At 41.5% G+C, this 18648-nt stretch overlaps 1 protein-coding gene across 1 annotated transcript in view; it reads left to right on the forward strand.

The window, feature by feature from the left end:
• Window positions 1–979: 979 nt before the first annotated feature.
• Window positions 980–18648, forward strand: part of LOC307058371 (uncharacterized protein) — a gene marked incomplete at both ends in the record, with an annotated part of 32078 nt that continues 14409 nt past the window's right edge. The window contains 3 exons of the mRNA XM_079711833.1: window positions 980–1169; window positions 4241–4322; window positions 15367–16797. Of these exons, the coding sequence (XP_079567959.1) occupies window positions 980–1169; window positions 4241–4322; window positions 15367–16797 (1703 nt within the window). The remainder of the gene's footprint in view (window positions 1170–4240; window positions 4323–15366; window positions 16798–18648) is intronic.

Consider the following 18648-nt stretch of genomic DNA (forward strand, 5'->3'; position numbering starts at 1 on the left):
AAGAACAGAGAGAGACAGGAAGCCGAGAAGTCTCTCTTCTTTCTCAAGAGGCCTCTGGTGGAAAATACAATTCACACCAGCCGCAAAGGTAAACTTATTCTATTGCACTGAATTGGGCAAGTGTCCATTGCAGGGGAAGATTTAGCTCACTTGGCCTGAGTAACTTATTATCGGATCTGGTGCCTGGGGAGAAAAACTGGGAGCGTTCTGAGTGGAGGGTAAGATGGGCAGGCATGCTGACCTTGAGAGACGACCATCGGCGACTGCAGAGTGCTAAAGAAGGTACCCCAGGTGTATGTGATCTTGTCCTTGCACGTCATGCCACCAAAACCCTTGCTGGAACAGGAGCCCAAAAGGAAAAAAGGTAGAAAGGGTAGGGAAGAGATGTATGTCATATTACACTTAATATTTATTCGAGGACTTAAAGCTAAGAGAAATGATTGGAAAACAATCAAAACAATTATGTATGTAGCTCTTGTTTCCTGAAATCTCACTATCCAGAAATAACAAATGGAGCCACATTAAATGGAATGACTTGTAATTCCCTGGCTCTTAACCATATCTCTCGGTGCATTTCCCTCCCCTCAGATACTCACCAGATAGATAACAAGCCCCCAACAGGTGTCTCCTAAGTGTGGATGAACAAGTCTGTCAGACTTACCTGATAACATCTGCCTCTTGCATGGCTCCAGCACCCACAATGTCCTCTGCCCACAAACCTGCTTCAATACAGCTCGTCATTCTCTGTATTTGATTGTCACCTGGAGAGTACTGATATCCCTGCCAAAGACGTTCTCAAGTGTGTTGATGCCCATGAAGGAGTGAGGAGAATTTCTCTCATCCTGCCTGGGTTCTAAGTGATACAAATTATTCCTCAGCCTCAGAGTCCTCAGCAAAAGATTCATCAGCCTCTGCCCCCAGCCCCCTTTTCCACACAACTTTCATCTTTCTTTCCACTTCATGTCAGCTGACTTGCACAATGTGTGTCCAGGGCGACTGGAAGCATGGAAGTGTGAGAATCCTGAAGATAATCACAGATAGGATCCCTAGCATGTGCAGCGTCAACCCTGGAGGCCAATGTGGAAAATGTGCGCTCCAACTAGAGACCACGTACTCCTGTTTACTCCCTTCCTCCACCATTTCCCCCATCGTCTCTTTTGGGGAAGGAGGTAACTTGATTTGACTAATTACAAAATTTCCTTATGATTTACAGCAGAGTTGCCTCATTACTGGTAATCTATGCCTTCTTGGGAGGCCACAAAGAGGGAAACTGACTAAAATCTTTTCTGTAAAAATGGTAAAGTGCCTTTGGAAAAACAGTTTGGCAGTTCCTCAAATGGTTAAACACAGAATTACCACATGACCCAGCCATTTTATTCCTAGGTATATACCCAAGAGAAATGGAAACGCACATTCACATAAATTTGTACATGAATGTTTATAGGAGTATTCACAATAGCCAAAAGGCGGATCCATCAACTGATGAACTGATGTATTAAATAAAGTATCTCCATACAGTGGAATATTATTCAGCAATAAAAATAAAGTACTTACTGATACATGCTACAACATAGATGAAATTTGAAAATATTATGCTAAATGAAAGAAGCCAGTCACAAAAGGTCACATATTGTATGATTCTATTTATACGAAATGTCCAAAGTAGGCAAATCTATAAGAGACAGAAAGTACATTAGTGGTTGCCTAGGCCTGGGAGGGATGGGAGGACTGGAGGTGACAGCAAAGGGGGGTAGGGCTTCTTTTTGGGGGAAATGAGAATATTCTAAAATTGACTGTGGTGATGGTTGCACAGCTCTGTGAAATGCTGAAACTATTGAATTGTATAGTTTAAATGGGTGAATTGTACGGTATGTGGATTATATTTCAATATGGCTATTTAAAAAAAGAATGAGTACTCTTGTTATAAATGTATATAAAGCAAGCAAGCTCTCCTTTCATCGCCTTCTATTTTTAACCTCTAAGTCTGTTGGCACTGTGTTGTGCCCTTCTTATTACTAACATTTTAAGTACCATCATTACTTTTGCACTCAAGAGACATGTTGGAGAAATTCTATATTCTATTTTCTGAGTAGGGTGTGGGTAGGAAAATCTGGTCCCACTTGTTTTAGTTTTAAATACCCATTCTCAGGAACCATTCATCAGCAAATTGCCACAAAGGAAGAGTTTAAAAGCAGAAGAACATGTGACTCACTGTGTAAGTCTAAATGTACATGTGTACAAATTTAAGCACACTATGAATTTCTTAACACGTAGAATGTTATTCAACTACCATATGCAGCTGTTGCAAATACCATGCTAATTCATGAGCGCTGCATAAGCCAGGAATTAGAACAAGAAAAGCAGCAAGAAATGGGCAGCTGGTGCAACTGTACTGGAAAATAACTTCATAATGTAAGATCTATTGCATTCAGGCTGAGAGGAAGGCTTTGGCCAGGTCAGTAAATTTGCCTTTTCTCTGATCTAACCACTTCCGATCATTTCTGCATTTCAAAGTAGTGTCTATCCCTAAAATCAGCACCCTCACAACACAGAAATTTTCATGACACAATTTCCTTTCTCTTTGAGCAAAGAAGGCAAGAGATAGAGACACATTTTCCCTGGGCTGGATGTTTAAGGTTTCAAATCTCGCTATGCCAGGATTAAGCACCAGTTTCTCAGTAACAGAGATGCCATGTGTTCCTTTAAAAATTTACATTTTGTGTGTCTGTGGTATGTGGGACGTTTTAGGTTTCAGGTCTCACTATGCCAGGATTAAGCACCGGATTCTCAGTAACAGAGACGCCCTGTGTTCCTTAACAAATTTACATTTTGTGTGTCTGTGGTATGTGGGCCCTCTAAAGCACAGGGCCAAAAGCAGGGGCCCCTCTTACCTGGGTGACACTATAAAAGATATAAAGGGATGTCACTACCAGGATAACAAATTGTTAAGTCAGACAACCAACAGAATTACAGACTTTCCAAGTTGCAGGTTACTCTGGCTGGACATAACACAGTCTCTGAACTTGAAGTATCTTATGGTACTCCCATTGGTGGGAAAAAACAAACAGGTGTCCGTTTTGTTGCACAAGCATCTCTCTCTCACCTTCTGCAGCTTCAGAATGGAGGGAGCCTTTCTCCTACGCAATTGACAATTCTTTCATCTTCAAATCAGCCATGAGAACTATATTCCCTATATTTTCACGGATATTTACATCATAGAAAATTTTATTTAAAAAAAAATCTCTCAGGGTATTATCACTCCTTCAGAGCTTAAAGCATAAATATGTAAATTTATCAGCTAGGCAGCTTGCTTGCCTTAGACCTCAGAGATTGAAAGTGCTCAGGGTTTACTCCAGGGCTTGGCTTCTTATATATTATCATGGGGGAAAAAAAAAATCAGGCTCAGTGATTTGACTCATGGATAATCCCAGAGCTAGTAAATAACACACAGAATTAAATCCAGGTCTCAAGGTGCAAATTGTCTCCCACAAGTAAACTGACTTGATGAAGTTACTTTTTACAACATATTTCTGGAGCAGTCTTTCACAATATGTGCTCCCAGAAACCCCTACATCAGAATCTCCTACAGACTTCATTAAAAATGCAATTTCCTGGGACCCACCCTAGAGTTAGGGTCAGATTCCTGGGAGCCCGGTTTTTTTGTTTTTTGTTTTGCTGCGCCCCAAGGCCTGTGGGATCCTAGTTCCCCCACCAGGGATGGAACCCACACCCCCTGCAGTGGAAACACAGAGTCTTAACCACTGGATGGCCAGGGAAGTCCCCAGTCATGATTTTTAAACGATTTACTTCTACTGAATCATGACAGAAACCCTTAAGTTTCCTTTTCCTCCTCTTGATTTGAAATCAGTTTCACTTTCCAAATCCTCTTCCCTTTCATAAAGGCAGTCACTCAGAGACTGGGAAGCATCAGCTGATGCATTCTCCCCACCCCACGTCCCTCTTTTATAGCTCCTTCAGTACTTACCTTGAGGTAGACGTGAAAGACTTCTGAAGAGCAAATCAGCTTGGACACCAGCTTTTCAGAACAGCAGAGAACAGATCACCATCATGAGGTCAGTGAGATACCTTGCAAGCACCCTCGATCTTGAAACCAAATTGTAAGCTTAGCTTCTTGGGTGCAGGCAAGTTCCAGAGTTGTCCTGTTGCTTGTGGACTAAACATGCCTTTACCAATAGGGGTACTTTTTATTTCTGTGACTTTTTCTGGTGTGTGCACTCAGACTCCCTAAGCTTCACGGGTGGAGCTGGGAGCCAGGAGCTGGATGTGAGGGAGGCTTGGCAGGAGTGGTTAGATCCAATCAGGTACGAAGTTTGCTGGTTCAAAGTCAGATCTAAGCAAATTACTCTTTTGAGGCTTTTTCTGTTGTTTTCTTTGAAAGAACTAAGAGGCTTTCTTCTTGTCATTTTAAAAGGAAACATTTCTTTTCAGCAGGTGTTATGAAAGATGAAATTGGTAGTAAAAAGGCAACCCATGTTGGGAATTTTGCCCTGAAAGTTGGATCACTTCAAGGTGGGAAGTGGAAAAAACAATCCTTACAGATGGACATTTTTTCCATTTCTTATATGAAAACAAACTGGAAGCTGAGAGTTTATTTTTTATTCCTGAAATGAGAACTGTCAGCAGCAGAAAATAATTTCTCTTCAAAACATAATGACCTAATCTCTTTCCTAATACTGATCTAATTTCTAATGAAGGAAAGCAGAGCAATGGTTGCCCGGGGATGGTAGAGGGTGAGACTGGGCTTGACCAGGAGGGTACACAGGGGATGATGCAAATAGTCTATAGGGAGATAGTGGTGGTGGTTACATGGGTATATACATTTGTCAAAATTCATCAAACTACACTTTAAATGGGTTCATTTTATTATATGTAAAGGATAATCTTAGTAAACTTGATTTTCAAAGATGCATATAGACCTGCTTGAGTTCTAACATCAGCTAGAGCCTCAGGAAAAATACAGCTGAGAGAAAAGGAAAACTTTCCCATCAGACACCTATGGGAAGGGATTGAGGGGTTGACTGGCTGGGGAGGGAGCAACCTAGTGACCATTCAGGGAATGAGGACAGGGCGATCCAAGGGCTCCCAAATGCTCTGCAGGCTTGTGTCTGGGGACGGGGTGGATAAGAGGAATTCACTGCTAAACGCCTCAGGTCACTTCCCCTATGTGATGGGCTTCAAGTCATGAGTGATGTGAATCATAACTACATGAATGAGTTGACCAGAGAAACCTAGCCCTACCCAGTGCCTCGGTAGCCAGTCTGCCTAAGAAGTTTGGCAGTGATCTGTGCTTGGGTGTGTCCAGAGCCACGGACCTGAGGAAGTCTGAGGGAGGCTCTCTGGACTATGCTGGACGGAGGCCCACATCAAGGTGCCCTGTTCTCAGAGGCTTTAGGAACAGGGGCAAGTTAGGCTGTTCCTTCTCAGCTGTGCTAAAAATTTCCAAACGGGGAAGCCACCTGGGGAAACACCTCATACCTGCTGGCTGGCTAATGAGTGCCCTCCTCTGCCCCATCCACTGAGGAACTCTGTTGGCCCCTTTGCACACCCAGAATTCACTTAAAATTATAACACTGATATGCCAGTGATCATGGCAGTAACAGTTTCCTTGTAGTTGGAAGTGCACTCTGTCCAGGGCTCTACACGCATCATCTATTATCATCCTCCCAGTAGCCCAAGGAAGGGAACGCTATTATTTTTTATTAGCCTCATTTTTTAGATGAGAAAAACGGGCCTCAGAGGGCAAATTACTTGGCCGAGAAGTCATATAGAAAGTGTGTCAGAGCAGGGTCATCACTAAGGTGCCAAACTCCAGGGCTGAGCTTCTTCTGGGTACAAAGGCCAAACGGGTGAAATGTATTAATGCTTTTAATTATGCTCACATTAGAGAGGATGGGCAGGGACTGGGAGGTCTGGACCCTCGGGTCCCTATTTGGAGAGGGAGGATCAGTCCTTAGAGTGCCCAGGGCCACACCTGACATGAAGGTAAAAGTGGATCTCCCTACGGCACAGTTTCCTATCATTTGGATGGAAGAAAAAAGGAAATTTATTCCAGGCCATTTTAGAAATGAGGAAATGAGGCTGTGATGTGATTCAAGAAATATCCCAGAGCTGGTCAAAGAGAAAACCGAAGTCCAGGCTTTCTGTGGTTATTTTCCTTTCTTCTAGATGTCTGACTCACTGTTTGATACATTACATGATCTCCCACAAATGGGAAACTGCTTTTCAAAATACCTCCAGGGACTTCCCCAGCAGTCCAGTGGTTAATACTCTTCACTTCCATTGCAGGGGGCATGAGTCCAATCCCCTGGTGGGGGAACTAAGACCCCGCATACCGTACTGCCAAAACAAAACAAAAGAAAACAAAATACCTCCAGGACTATGCTTCTCAAAAACACGATACAGGGACTTCTGCAACAGAATTTCCAGGGTGCTTGTGAAAATGCAGAGTCCGGAGCCCAAGCCCACCCCTAGGTTGCATCTGAATCTCTGGGAGGAGGGCTTATAATGTGTATGGCATCCACAATGCCTTCTTTCTAACTCTCAAGCACAGTTGCAGAGTCTGTGTAGAATGGTACTCCCAGTGGAGAACTGAGCTCAGCTCTGCATGTTCAGTTTCAGTTTCTCCTCAGCAGGAATCTTGATAGCATTGCCTCAGTTTTGTTTTCCTTTTCCATTTTATAAAAGCACAGACCTAACAGCTAGCATCCTGAGTGGAAACCTCCTCTGCATTTGCTTGCAGCCCACAGCAGAAAATAAAATCGGCCTGAACCCCAGCTTTTCAGAATTGCAGGGAAACGGCCATCATGAAGTAAATATTCCCTGGTTCTCTGACAGGAAGTTGAGAATCTCTCCCAAATCTTGTTCTTGAGAGCAACTTCCTGAATTATGCTGATTCCGTTTTTGCTAGTAGATTGAATATGCATTTCACTAATCATCTATCTAATCTATCTTACCAATTCATGCACTTTGATTTCTGTGGCTCTGCCTGATTTACAGAGTCAGGTGCTGAGGGATGTGCTCCCAGCAGAGCTGGCAGCTGGCAGCTGGCAGCTGGGAAGGGATGTTGAGAGAGCCTAGGAGGGCATGTTCAGATCCTTTCAGGCAAAGTCTGGTCAATGAGAGCTGGGGCCTGGAGGAAAGTTGCTGCCGGTCCCGGTCCCCCTTTTGTTTCTTATATTTGAAAGGACAAAATCAGAGCTTTGTGTGTTTTGTTATGGTTGCTGTGGTTATTTTAAAAGCATGCTTACTTCTCAGCAAATGTGCTAAGGATTAGTTCAGAACTATGAAACTTCATAATGAAGTCGCTTTTGCCTTGAAATGTGCTCTGACAGGACTGGGGAATATGTCTACGTGAACCATCTTCTTACCGACCTGCTAGACTTCCCGTGTGAACTATAAACAGGGAGTAAGTGTCACAGAGTCTCTCAAACTGTGTGGCAGATTCCCTGTACCACACCCGACCCGAGTGCTCTATTAGAACCAAATTACTGGGCCCTGCATTGGGAAATCCTGATTGAACAGATCAGAAATAAGGCCTAGGAAAGAAATATGTATTTAAAGGGGACAGCAGGTACTTCATTCACACACTAAATGCTTCCTGCATTGTACGTGTATAAATGTGAGTGGAGGAAGCCCAAAGTGGGTAGGGAGTGGGAGGGGTGGGATGTTGACATAAAGCAAGGCTTGCCTCTTTAAGGGATGTTTTAGGGAGAAGAAACTGGTGATTGGAATTCACTGCCCCAAAGTGAAGTCTTCCCAGAACATTGCTACTCAGTGTGGTTCAAATCTAACACCCCCTGGGAGGTTGCTACCAAGGCAGCATCCCAGACCTACTGAATCCAGATCAGCATTCTAACAAGATCCTCAGGTGATTTGGTCCTTGTGCACACTAAAGTGTGAGAAGCACTGCTCTGGAGAGTTCCTTGGCTCACTTTTTGAAGTGATGGGCTCCTTGGGTTGTCCCTGTCCTGAACAACTAACTGGGCATGAGGTCTGCCTGGCCCTTCACAGAGTCATATGCTCCACAGAAGCATCACCACAATGTCCATGGTCAAGCTGCCTCAGAGATTTCCCTTGAAACTCCTACTTTTACCATTTAAACAGGGCCTCTTTCAAGACTGTACTCTAGTCATGGCTTTGACAAGGTCCTGGAAGGAGATGTGCCAACTACCATGGGGTGTGTGGGCAATGCCACCATCCAGGCGGGTCAGCAGAAAGGAGAAAGAGGAAAGACTGTAAAATGGGTTGATTCTGGGTATTTCCTAAGGACTAGCAATGCTGGTTTTATCTGCTTTGGTCACAGCTGCAGCTTGAGGCCATGAGAAATCTCTTCCTGGGCCCAAAGGGCTCTTACCTCCCCAATTCTTTCTATGAGATACCAAATCTCCAGGTAGGAAGGGCACTCAACTCTCCAAATTTCACCTGAACTTAGACATTCTCTTTACTTCAGCCAGCATCCTACCTGCTTGCTTGTTCCCTTAAAGATCTGAATTTAATTATTATTCAGCAATTTATTAAATTTTATACACTATATGTGTATATATAGAGATAGAGTATGTATGTCTGTATATATATATATATATATATAGAGAGAGAGAGAGAGTATTTAAAGCAACTTTCAAAAATATATGAGATACCTTAAAAAACTAAAAATACAACCACCATATGACCCAGCAATCCCACTAGTGGGCATATACCCTGAGAAAACCATAATTCAAAAAGAGTCATGGGGTTTCCCTGGTGGCGCAGTGGTTGAGAGTCCGCCTGCGATGCAGGGGACATGGGTTCGTGCCCCGGTCCGGGAAGATACCACATGCCGCAGAGTGGCTAGGTCTGTGAGCCATGGCTGCTGAGCCTGCGCGTCCGGAGCTGTGCTCCGCAACGGGAGAGGCCACAACAGTGACAGGCCCGCGTACCGCAAAAAAAAAAAAAAAAAAAAAGAGTCATGTACCACAATGTTCATTGCAGCATTATTTACAATAGCCAGGACATGGAAGCAACCTAAGTGTCCATCAACACATGAATGGATAAAGAAGATGTGGCACATATATACAATACAATATTACGCAGCCATAAAAAGAAACGAAATTGAGTTATTTGTAGTGAGGTGGATGGACCTAGAGTCTGTCATACAGAGTGAAGTAATTCAGAAAGAGAACAGCAAATACTGTATGCTAACACATATATATGGAATCTAAAAAAAAAAATGGTTCTGATGAAACTAGGGGCAGGATAGGAATAAAGACGCAGACATAGAGAATGGACTTGAGGACACAGGGAGGGGGAAGGGTAAGCTGGGACGAAGTGAGAGAGTGGCATGGACATATATACACTACCAAATGTAAAACAGATAGCTAGTGGGAAGCAGCTGCATTGCACAGGGAGATCAGCTCGGTGCTTTGTGACCACCTAGAGGGGTGGGATAGGGAGCGTGGGAGGGAGACCCAAGAGGGAGGAGATATGGGGATATATGTATACATATATACACTTTGTATACACATGTATTCACTTTGTTATACAGCAGAAACTAACACAACACTGTAAAGCGATCATACTCCATAAAGATATTTTAAAAAAAGTCTTAGAGCATGTAAAAATGTGTTAGCATATATTTAAATAATAGGAAGGTGGTGAAATAATTTATGTAAATAATAAACTGAAGAGTGCAGCTATCTAAGAAAAACATGAGATAAATTAGTAAGTGAGGAAAGCTTGGCAAATGGAGTTTTAGCTTTAAATGTTTTATTTTGATCTACTCAGTCAAATATGTTTACATTGTCGTAAACGTATGAATTACATAATTGACATGTAAACATGTCAATTCACAATAAATATGTAATGAAAATCTGCAGGGCGTGCGGGGGACCAAGTATTTCATGTACCTAAACTATACAGAAGAAAAAGGGAACAGATTTTCTAAGATAATTCTTTTCTTCATTTTATAATTGACATACAAAATTGTAAGATATTGAAAGTGTGCACTGTAGCGATTTGATATATGTATACCTTGTGAAAAGAGTCCCCCGTCTAGATAATTAACATACCCATCATCTCATGTAGTTTTTGTGTGTGGAGGGGTGAGACCATTTAAGTTCTATCCTCTTAGCAGATTTCAATTACACAACACAGTGTTATCAACTGTAGTCACCATGCTTTACATTAGCTCCTCAAACCTTATTCATCTTATAACTGAAAATTTGTACTCATTTACCAACCTCTCTCTATTCCCTGCTCCCACCCCTGGCAACCACTTTTCTACTCTGTTTCTATGAGTTTGATTTTTTTTTTTTTAGATTCCACATATAAGTGATACCATGCAGTATTAGTCTTTCTCTGTCAGGCTCATTTCACTTAGCATAATGCCCTCAAGTTCCATCCATGTTGTCACAAATGGCAGGATTTTCTTCTTTTTTATGGCTGAATAATACTGGTCAGAAAGATGCTTGATATGATTTCAATCTTCTTAAATTGTATTAAGGCTTCTTTTGTGGCCTAACATATGCTCTATCCTGGAGAATGTTCCATGTGTGCTTGCGAAGAACATGTATTCATTCTGCTGTTGGATGGAACGTTCTTTGTGTGTGTGTGTGTATCCATATATCCATGTATCTATATATCTATATAGATATACATATAAAGTCAATCTGGCCCAATGTGTCATTTAAGTCCAATGTTTCCTTATTGATTTTCTATCTGGATGATCTCTCCATTGTGGAAAATGTGTTACTGAAGTCCTCTACTATTACTGTATTACTATCTATTTCTCCCTTCAGGACTATTAATATTTGCTTTATATATTTAGGTGCTCATATGCAGGGTACATAAATATTTACAGATATTATATTCTCTTGTTGGATTGACCCCTTTGTCATTATATAATGACCTTCTTTATCTCTTATTATAGTCTTTGTCTTTATCTCTTATTATAGTCTTATTATAGTCTTCTTTAACTCTTATTATAGTCTCTTATTATATATTTTGTCCAATATAAGCCTGCTTTCTTTTCATTTTCATGGAATATCTTTTTCCATCTTTTCACTTTCAGTCTGTGAGTGTCCTTAAAGCTGAAGGTAGCATATAGTTGGGTCTTGTTTTTTATCCATTCAACCGTTTTGTGTCTTTTGATTGGAGGATTTAGTCCATTTACATTTAAGGTAATTATTGATAGTTATGGACATACTTTACCATTTTATTCATTGCTTTCTGGTTACTTTTTAGTTACTTTTTTCCTTCCTTCGTCTCTCCATCTCTTCTGCTGTGATTTGATGACTTTCTCTAATGATATGCTTGGATTCCTTTCTCTTTATCTTTTGTGTATTTATCATAAATTTATGCTTTGTGGTTATCATGAGCCTTATATAAAACATCTTATAATAGTTTATTTTAAGCTGATAACTTAAGTTCAAACACATACTAAAGCTCTACCTTTTTAACGCTCTCATCCTCCCAGATTATGTTTTTGATGGCACAATTTGTATATTTTTACCTTGTGTATACATTAACAAATTACTGTAGCTATGGTTATTTTTTAAACTTTTGTCTTTTAACCATTATACTAGATTCATAAATGATTTACCCATTAAGACTAGTATTTTGGGTCTTGGGTGTTGAATAATAGTGGTGAGAATGGACATCTTTGTCTTGATCCTGATCTTTGAGGAAATGCTTTCAGTTTTTCACCATTGAGAATGATGTTTGCTGTGGGTTTGTCATATATGGCCTTTAGTATGTTGAGGTAGGTTCCCTCTATGCCCACTTTCTGGAGAGTTTTTATCAGAAATGCGAGTTGAATTTTGTCAAAAGGTTTTTCTGCATCTATTGAGATGATGATATGGTTTTTCTTCTTCAGTTTCTTAATATGGTGTATCACATTGATTGATTTGCATATATTGAAGAATCCTTGCATCCCTGGGATAAATCCCACTTGATCACGGTGTATGATCCTTTTAATGTGCTGTTGGATTCTGTTTGCTAGTATCAGGTTGAGGATTTTTACATCTATATTCATCAGTGATATTGGCCTGTAGTTTTCTTTCTTTGTGACATCCTTGTCTGGTTTTGGTATCAAGGTGATGGTGGCCTCATAGAATGAGTTTGGGAGTGTTCCTTCCTCTGCAAATTTTTGGAAGAGTTTGAGAAGGATGGGTGTTAGCTCTTCTCTAAATGTTTGATAGAATTCACCTGTGAAGACATCTGGTCCTGGACTTTTGTTTGTTGGAAGATTTTTTATCACAGTTTCAATTTCAGTGCTTGTGATTGGTCTGTTCATATGTTCTATTTCTTCCTGATTCAGTCGTGGCAGGTTGTGCATTTCTAAGAATTTGTCCATTTCTTCCAGGTTGTCCATTTTATTGGCACAGAGTTGCTTGTAGTAGTCTCTTAGGATGCTTTGTATTTCTGCAGTGTCTGTTGTAACTTCTCCTTTTTCGTTTCTAATTTTATTGATGTGAGTCCTCTCCCTCTTTTACTTGGTGAGTCTGGCTAATGGTTTATCAATTTTGTTTATCTTCTCAGAGAACCAGCTTTTAGTTTTATTGATCTTTATTTTATTGATCTTGATAGTTATATCTTCCTCTCGGATTGATCCCTTGATCATTATGTAGTGTCCTTCCTTGTCTCTTGTAACATTCTTTATTTTAAAGTCTATTTTATCTGATATGAGTATTGCTACCCCAGCTTTCTTTTGATTTCCATTTGCATGGAATAACTTTTTCCATCCTCTCACTCTCAGTCTGTATGTGTCTGTAGGTCTGAAGTGGGTCTCTTGTACACAGCACATATATGAGTTTTGTTTTTGTATCCATTCCACAAGCCTGTGTCTTTTCGTTGGAGCATTTAATCTGTTCACATTTAAGGTAATTTTTGATATATATGTTCCTATTACCATTTTCTTAATTGTTTTGGGTTTGTTTTTGTAGGTCCTTTTCTTCTCTTGTGTTTCCCACTTAGAGAAGTTCCTTTTTTTTTTTTTTTTTTTTTTTTTGCGGTACGCGGGCCTCTCACTGTTGTGGTCTCTCCCGTTGCGGAGCACAGGCTCCGGATGCGCAGGCTCAGCGGCCATGGCTCACGGGCCCAGCCGCTCCGCGGCATATGGGATCCTCCCAGACCGGGGCACGAACCCGTATCCCCTGCATCGGCAGGCGGACTCTCAACCACTGCGCCACCAGGGAGGCCCGAGAAGTTCCTTTTGTATTTGTTGTAGAGCTGGTTTGGTGGTGCTGAATTCTCTTAGCTTTTGCTTGTCTGTTAAGCTATTGATTTTTCTGTCAAATCTGAATGAGATCCTTTCCGGGTAATCTTGGTTGTAGGTTCTTCCCTTTCATCACTTTAAACATACTGTGCCACTCCCTTCTGGCCTGTAGAATTTCTGCTGAGAAATCAGCTGTTAACCTTATGGGAGTTCCCTTGTATGCTATTTGTCGTTCTTCCCTCGTTGCTTTCAATAATTTTTCTTTGCCTTTAATTTTTGTCAGTTTGATTGCTATGTGTCTCGGCGTGTTTCTCCTTGGGTTTATCCTGCCTGGGACTCTCTGAGCTTCCTGGACTTGGGTGGCTATTTCCTTTCCCATGTTAGGGAAGTTTTTGACTATAATCTCTTCAACTATTTTCTTGGGTCCTGTCTCTCTCTCTTCTCCTTCTGCGACCCCTATAATGTGAATGTTGGTGCATTTAATGTTGTCCCAGACGGCTCTTAGGCTGTCTTCATTTCTTTTCATCCTTTTTTCTTTATTCTGTTCCACAGCAGTGAATTCCACCATTCTGTCTTCCAGGTCACTTATCCGTTCTTCTGCCGCAGTTATTCTGCTACTGATTCCTTCTAGTGTAGTTTTCATTTCAGTTATTGTATTGTTCATCTCTGTTTGTTTGTTCTTTAATTCTTCTAGTGGTTGGTTCTTTAATTTCTCTAGGTCTTTGTTAAACATTTCTTGCATCTTCTCGACCTTTGCCTCCATTCTTTTTCCAAGGTCCTGGATCACCTTCACTATCATTATTCTGAATTCTTTTTCTGGAAGGTTGCCTATCTCCACTTCATTTAGTTATTTTTCTGGGATTTTATCTTTTTCCTACATCTGGTACATAGTCCTCTGCCTTTCATTTTGTGTATCTTTCTGTGAATGTGGTTTTCCTTCCACAGGCTGCTGGACTGTAGTTCTTCTTGCTTCTGCTGTCTGCCCTCTGGTGGACGAGGCTAAGAGGCTTGTGCAAGTTTCCTGATGGGAGGGACTGGTGGTGGGTAGAGCTGACTGTTGCTCTGGTGGGCAGAGCTTAGTAAAACTTTAATCTACCTGTCTGCTAATGGGTGGGGCTGAGTTCCCTCCCTGTTGGTTGTTTGGCCTGAGGTGACCCAGCACTGGAGCCTACAGGCTCTTTGGTGGGGCTAATGGCAGACTCTGGGAGGGCTCACGCCAAGGAGTACTTCCCAGAACTTCTGCTGCCAGTGTTCTTGTCCCCGCAGTGAGCCACAGCTGCCCCTGGGCTCTGCAGGAGACCCTACAACACTAGCAGGTAGGTCTGGTTTCGTCTCCTATGGGGTCACCACTCCTTCCCCTGGGTCCCGATGCGCACACTACTTTGTGTGTGCCCTCCAACAGTGGAGTCTCTGTTTCCCCCAGTCTTGTCAAAGTCCTGCAATCAAATCCTGCTAGCTTTCAAAGTCTGATTCTCTAGGAATTCCTCCTCCCTTGTTGGACCCCCAGGTTGGGAGGCCTGACGTGGGGCTCAGAACCTACACTCCAGTGGGTGGACTTCTGTGGTATAATTGTTCTCCAGATTCTGAGTCACCCACCCAGCGGTTATGGGACTTTATTTTATTGTGATTGTGGCCCTCCTACCATCTCACTGTGGCTTCTCCTTTGTCTTTGGATGTGGGCTATCTTTTTTGGTGAGTTCCAGTGTCTTCCTGTCGATGACTGTTCAGCAGTTAGTTGTGATTCCGGTGTTCTCACAAGAGGGAGTGAGCGCACGTCCTTCTACTCCACCATCTTGAACAAATCTCCTAGGAAACTCTTACATAGCATGAAATATGTATGTTCTAAGTGCTTTCCATAGATAGGATTATTAACTCTCACCAAATCCAGTGTGATAAGTCTATTATTTTCCCCACTTTACAAAGGAGACTCTGAAGCACAGAGAGGTTGCATGGCTAGAAAGTGCTGGGGCCAGTGTATGAAGCCAAGCAAACTGCATTCAAAGGCCACATGGATCTTAGAAATACAGGAACTCAAAAGAAGATCAAAGCAGGCGTGCCCTTTTCAAGGCTAAGCTCTAAATATGTGGTGTTTTGTCTGGCTTATTTCTATTGGCTCTTTGTCACCTAACAAAGAAAATCTGCTTTTGTTTTTAAAGTAATAATGCTGATGAAGATCAGATCAAGGATAAGCTGGAACAGTTGAGATGTCACTTTACATGGGAGTTGGTCATTAAAGACGATGAAATACCTGATTTAGAAAACAGGGTCTTGGACCAGATTGAGTTCCTAGACACCAAATACAACATAGGAATATACAACTTACTGGCCTATGTGAAACACCTGAGAGGCCAGAATGAGGAAGCCCTGAAGAGTTTGAAAGAAGCTGAAGACTTAACCCAGCAAGAACATGCCAACCAATCAGACGTGAGGAGTCTGGTTACCTGGGGCAACTATGCCTGGCTGTATTACCACATGGACCGACATGCAGAAGCCCAGATTTACCTGGACAAGGTGAAGAACACTTGCAGGAAGCTTGCAAATTCCTCCAGCTACAGAATGGAGTGTCCTCAGATGGACTGTGAGGAAGGATGGGCCTTGCTGAAATGTGGAGGAGAGAATTATGAACGGGCCAAGGTCTGCTTTGAAAAGGCTCTGGAAGTGGACCCTGAAAACCCTGAATTCAGCACTGGGTATGCAATCACCGTCTATCGCCTGGAGAGCTTTCACAAAGAAGAACAAAGTCCTGGGGCATTGTGTCTGAATACCCTAAAACAGGCTATCAGGCTAAATCCAAAAGATGCATATATTAAGGTTCTCCTTGCCCTGAAGCTTCAAGCTGTAGGACAAGAAGCTGAAGGAGAAAAATACATTGAAGAAGCACTGACCAACGCGTCTTCAAAGATCTATGTCTTTCGATATATTGCCACGTTTTACCGAAGAAAAGGCTCTCTGGGTGAAGCTCTTCAGTTGTTAAAACTGGCCTTGGAAGCAACACCCTCCTCTGTCCTCCTGCATCACCAGATGGGGCTTTGCTACAAGTCACAAATCATCCAAATAAAGAAAGCTACCAACTGGCAGCCTAAAGGACAGGATAAAGCAAACATCAACAGAATAATACAATCAGCCATACATCATTTTGAATTTGCTGTGCAACAAAAGCCCACATTTGAGTTTGCTTACATAGACCTGGCAGAAATGTACACAGAAGCAGGTGACCACAAAAAAGCTGAAGATGCTTATCAAAAGGTGTTATGCATGGAAGCACTCAACAAACATATGCTGCAACAGGTACATTTCCACTACGGCCGATTTCTGGAATATCAAAAAAAATCTGAAGTTGATGCAATCAGCCATTATTTAAAAGCAGTAAAAATAGACAACGCATCATTAGGAAGGGATAAAAGTATCAGTTCTTTGAAGAAATTGGCTTTAAAGAAACTTCAGAAAGATGCATCAGATATAGAAAGCTTGTGCATCCTTGGGTTCATCCACAAAGTAAAAGGAGAAATGAATGAAGCCCTGGAGTATTACGAGCAGGCCCTGAGGCTGGTTCCTGTCTTGGAGAACTCTGTGCTTGTGACCGACCCGTAGGCATTGAAATATGGACCACTCTTACATATCACTTGATTTTATGTCAACATATACTAATCATCTTTTCTGCTTGCTGCTTTCAAAAACATATTATGTAATTCACTGCAATGATGTAATCTTTGAACAATTACTCAAACCTGATAAAACATTGGTTGTATTGAGAAAATAGTGAAACAGACTATACAGGTCTCTGTGTGTGTGTGAGAGAGAGAGGAACAGAGAGAAGAACCATTTCTCTGTGAATGTTATATAGTAGAAAAAAAGAAAGTTTGTTGAGTAGATTTGTAGCAAATAAAACACTGGCCTTGACATGGAACCAACCTAAATGTCCATCGACAGAGGAATGGATAAAGAAGATGTGGCACATATACACAATGGAATATTACTCAGCCATAAAAAGAAACCAAATTGAGTTATCTGTAGTGAGGTGGATGGACCTCGAGTCTGTCAGACAGAGTGAAGTAAGTAAGAAAGAGAAAAACAAATACTGTATTCTAACTATATATGGACTCTAAAAAAAAAATGATACTGATGAACCTAGCTGCAGGGCAGGAATAAAGATGTAGACATAGAGAATGGACTTGAGGACATGGGGTGGGAGGGGGAAGCTGGGGTACAGTGAGAGTAGCATCGACATATATACACCACTGAATGTAAAATAGTTAGCTAGTGGGAAGCAGCAGCATAGCACAGGGAGATCAGCTCGGTGCTTGTGTCCACCTAGTGGGGTGGGATAGGGAGGATGGGAGGGAGGCTCAAGAGGGAGGGGATATGGGGACATGTGTATGCATATGGCTGATTCACTTTGGTGTACAACAGAAACTAACACAGTATCCTGAAGCAGTTATACTCCAATAAAGATCTATTAAAAAAAACCCACTGGACTTACATAAAATAAAATGTTCAGTTCATTCATTTTATCAATAAATAGTTTTCAGTGCTAGATACCAAAAATACTATGGTGATGTAGGGGAGGGAAAATTCTTTTTCCTCTACCCATTTTAGGTTCATTGGCTTGGGCCTTAACTGAAAAAAGACAGATTAACAAGAGAAAAACAAACAAGTTTATTAACACTGCATCAGGCATACACAGGGCAGTACCCAGTGATGAGTAATTCAAAGGGGTGGGTTTATACAGCATTCTAACAAACAAACAATACATTTTTAGAGAAGTGATAAGGTAAAGGCAAAGAACTTTAGTTTCTAAGTGGCGAATTATAGGAAGGCAAATATATGAGGGAAACTAATGGAAGATAATAGCCTGCTTATAAGGTTTGTGATGCATATTTTTCTGTTTTTGTGTCTCTGGGTTGATTAGAGACTAGAGTTGTCTCAGGTGATTAACTTCTGTCATTCCTGGTAGAGGAGGAGAGACTTTTTTTTCAGGCAGATGGGGGAGAGCAGAGAGCTTTCCTTATATCTGCTTCTTTTCAACTGCCTTTAGATCAAAATAATCCTATGGCAAGGTGGCATATTTGGGGGTGGCATATTCTGCTACCCTTCAGTGAAACAAAGCAGACATTTTCCCCAAACCTCATGCAGCTTACAATCTAGTAAGAAAGACAGTAAAACAAATACACAGTCAATTAAAGGTCAGCTTTCCCCATGAAGACGTTTGAAATTTAATTCATTGTCAAACTGTGCCAAGTAGCGTCTCTTGTTTTATGCCATTTTGTTTGAAGTGCTATTGATTCAGTCATTTGCTGGTATTGACATTTCTCCAAAGAAGATATACAGATTGTCAACAAACACATGAAAGGATGCTCAACATCACTAATCATTAGAGAAATGCAAATCAAAACTGCAGTAAGGTATCACCTCACACCAGTGAGAATGGCCATCATCAA

The sequence above is a fragment of the Hyperoodon ampullatus genome, assembly GCF_949752795.1.
Source record: "Hyperoodon ampullatus genome assembly, chromosome: 1".
Taxonomy (NCBI): Eukaryota; Metazoa; Chordata; class Mammalia; order Artiodactyla; family Ziphiidae; genus Hyperoodon; species Hyperoodon ampullatus.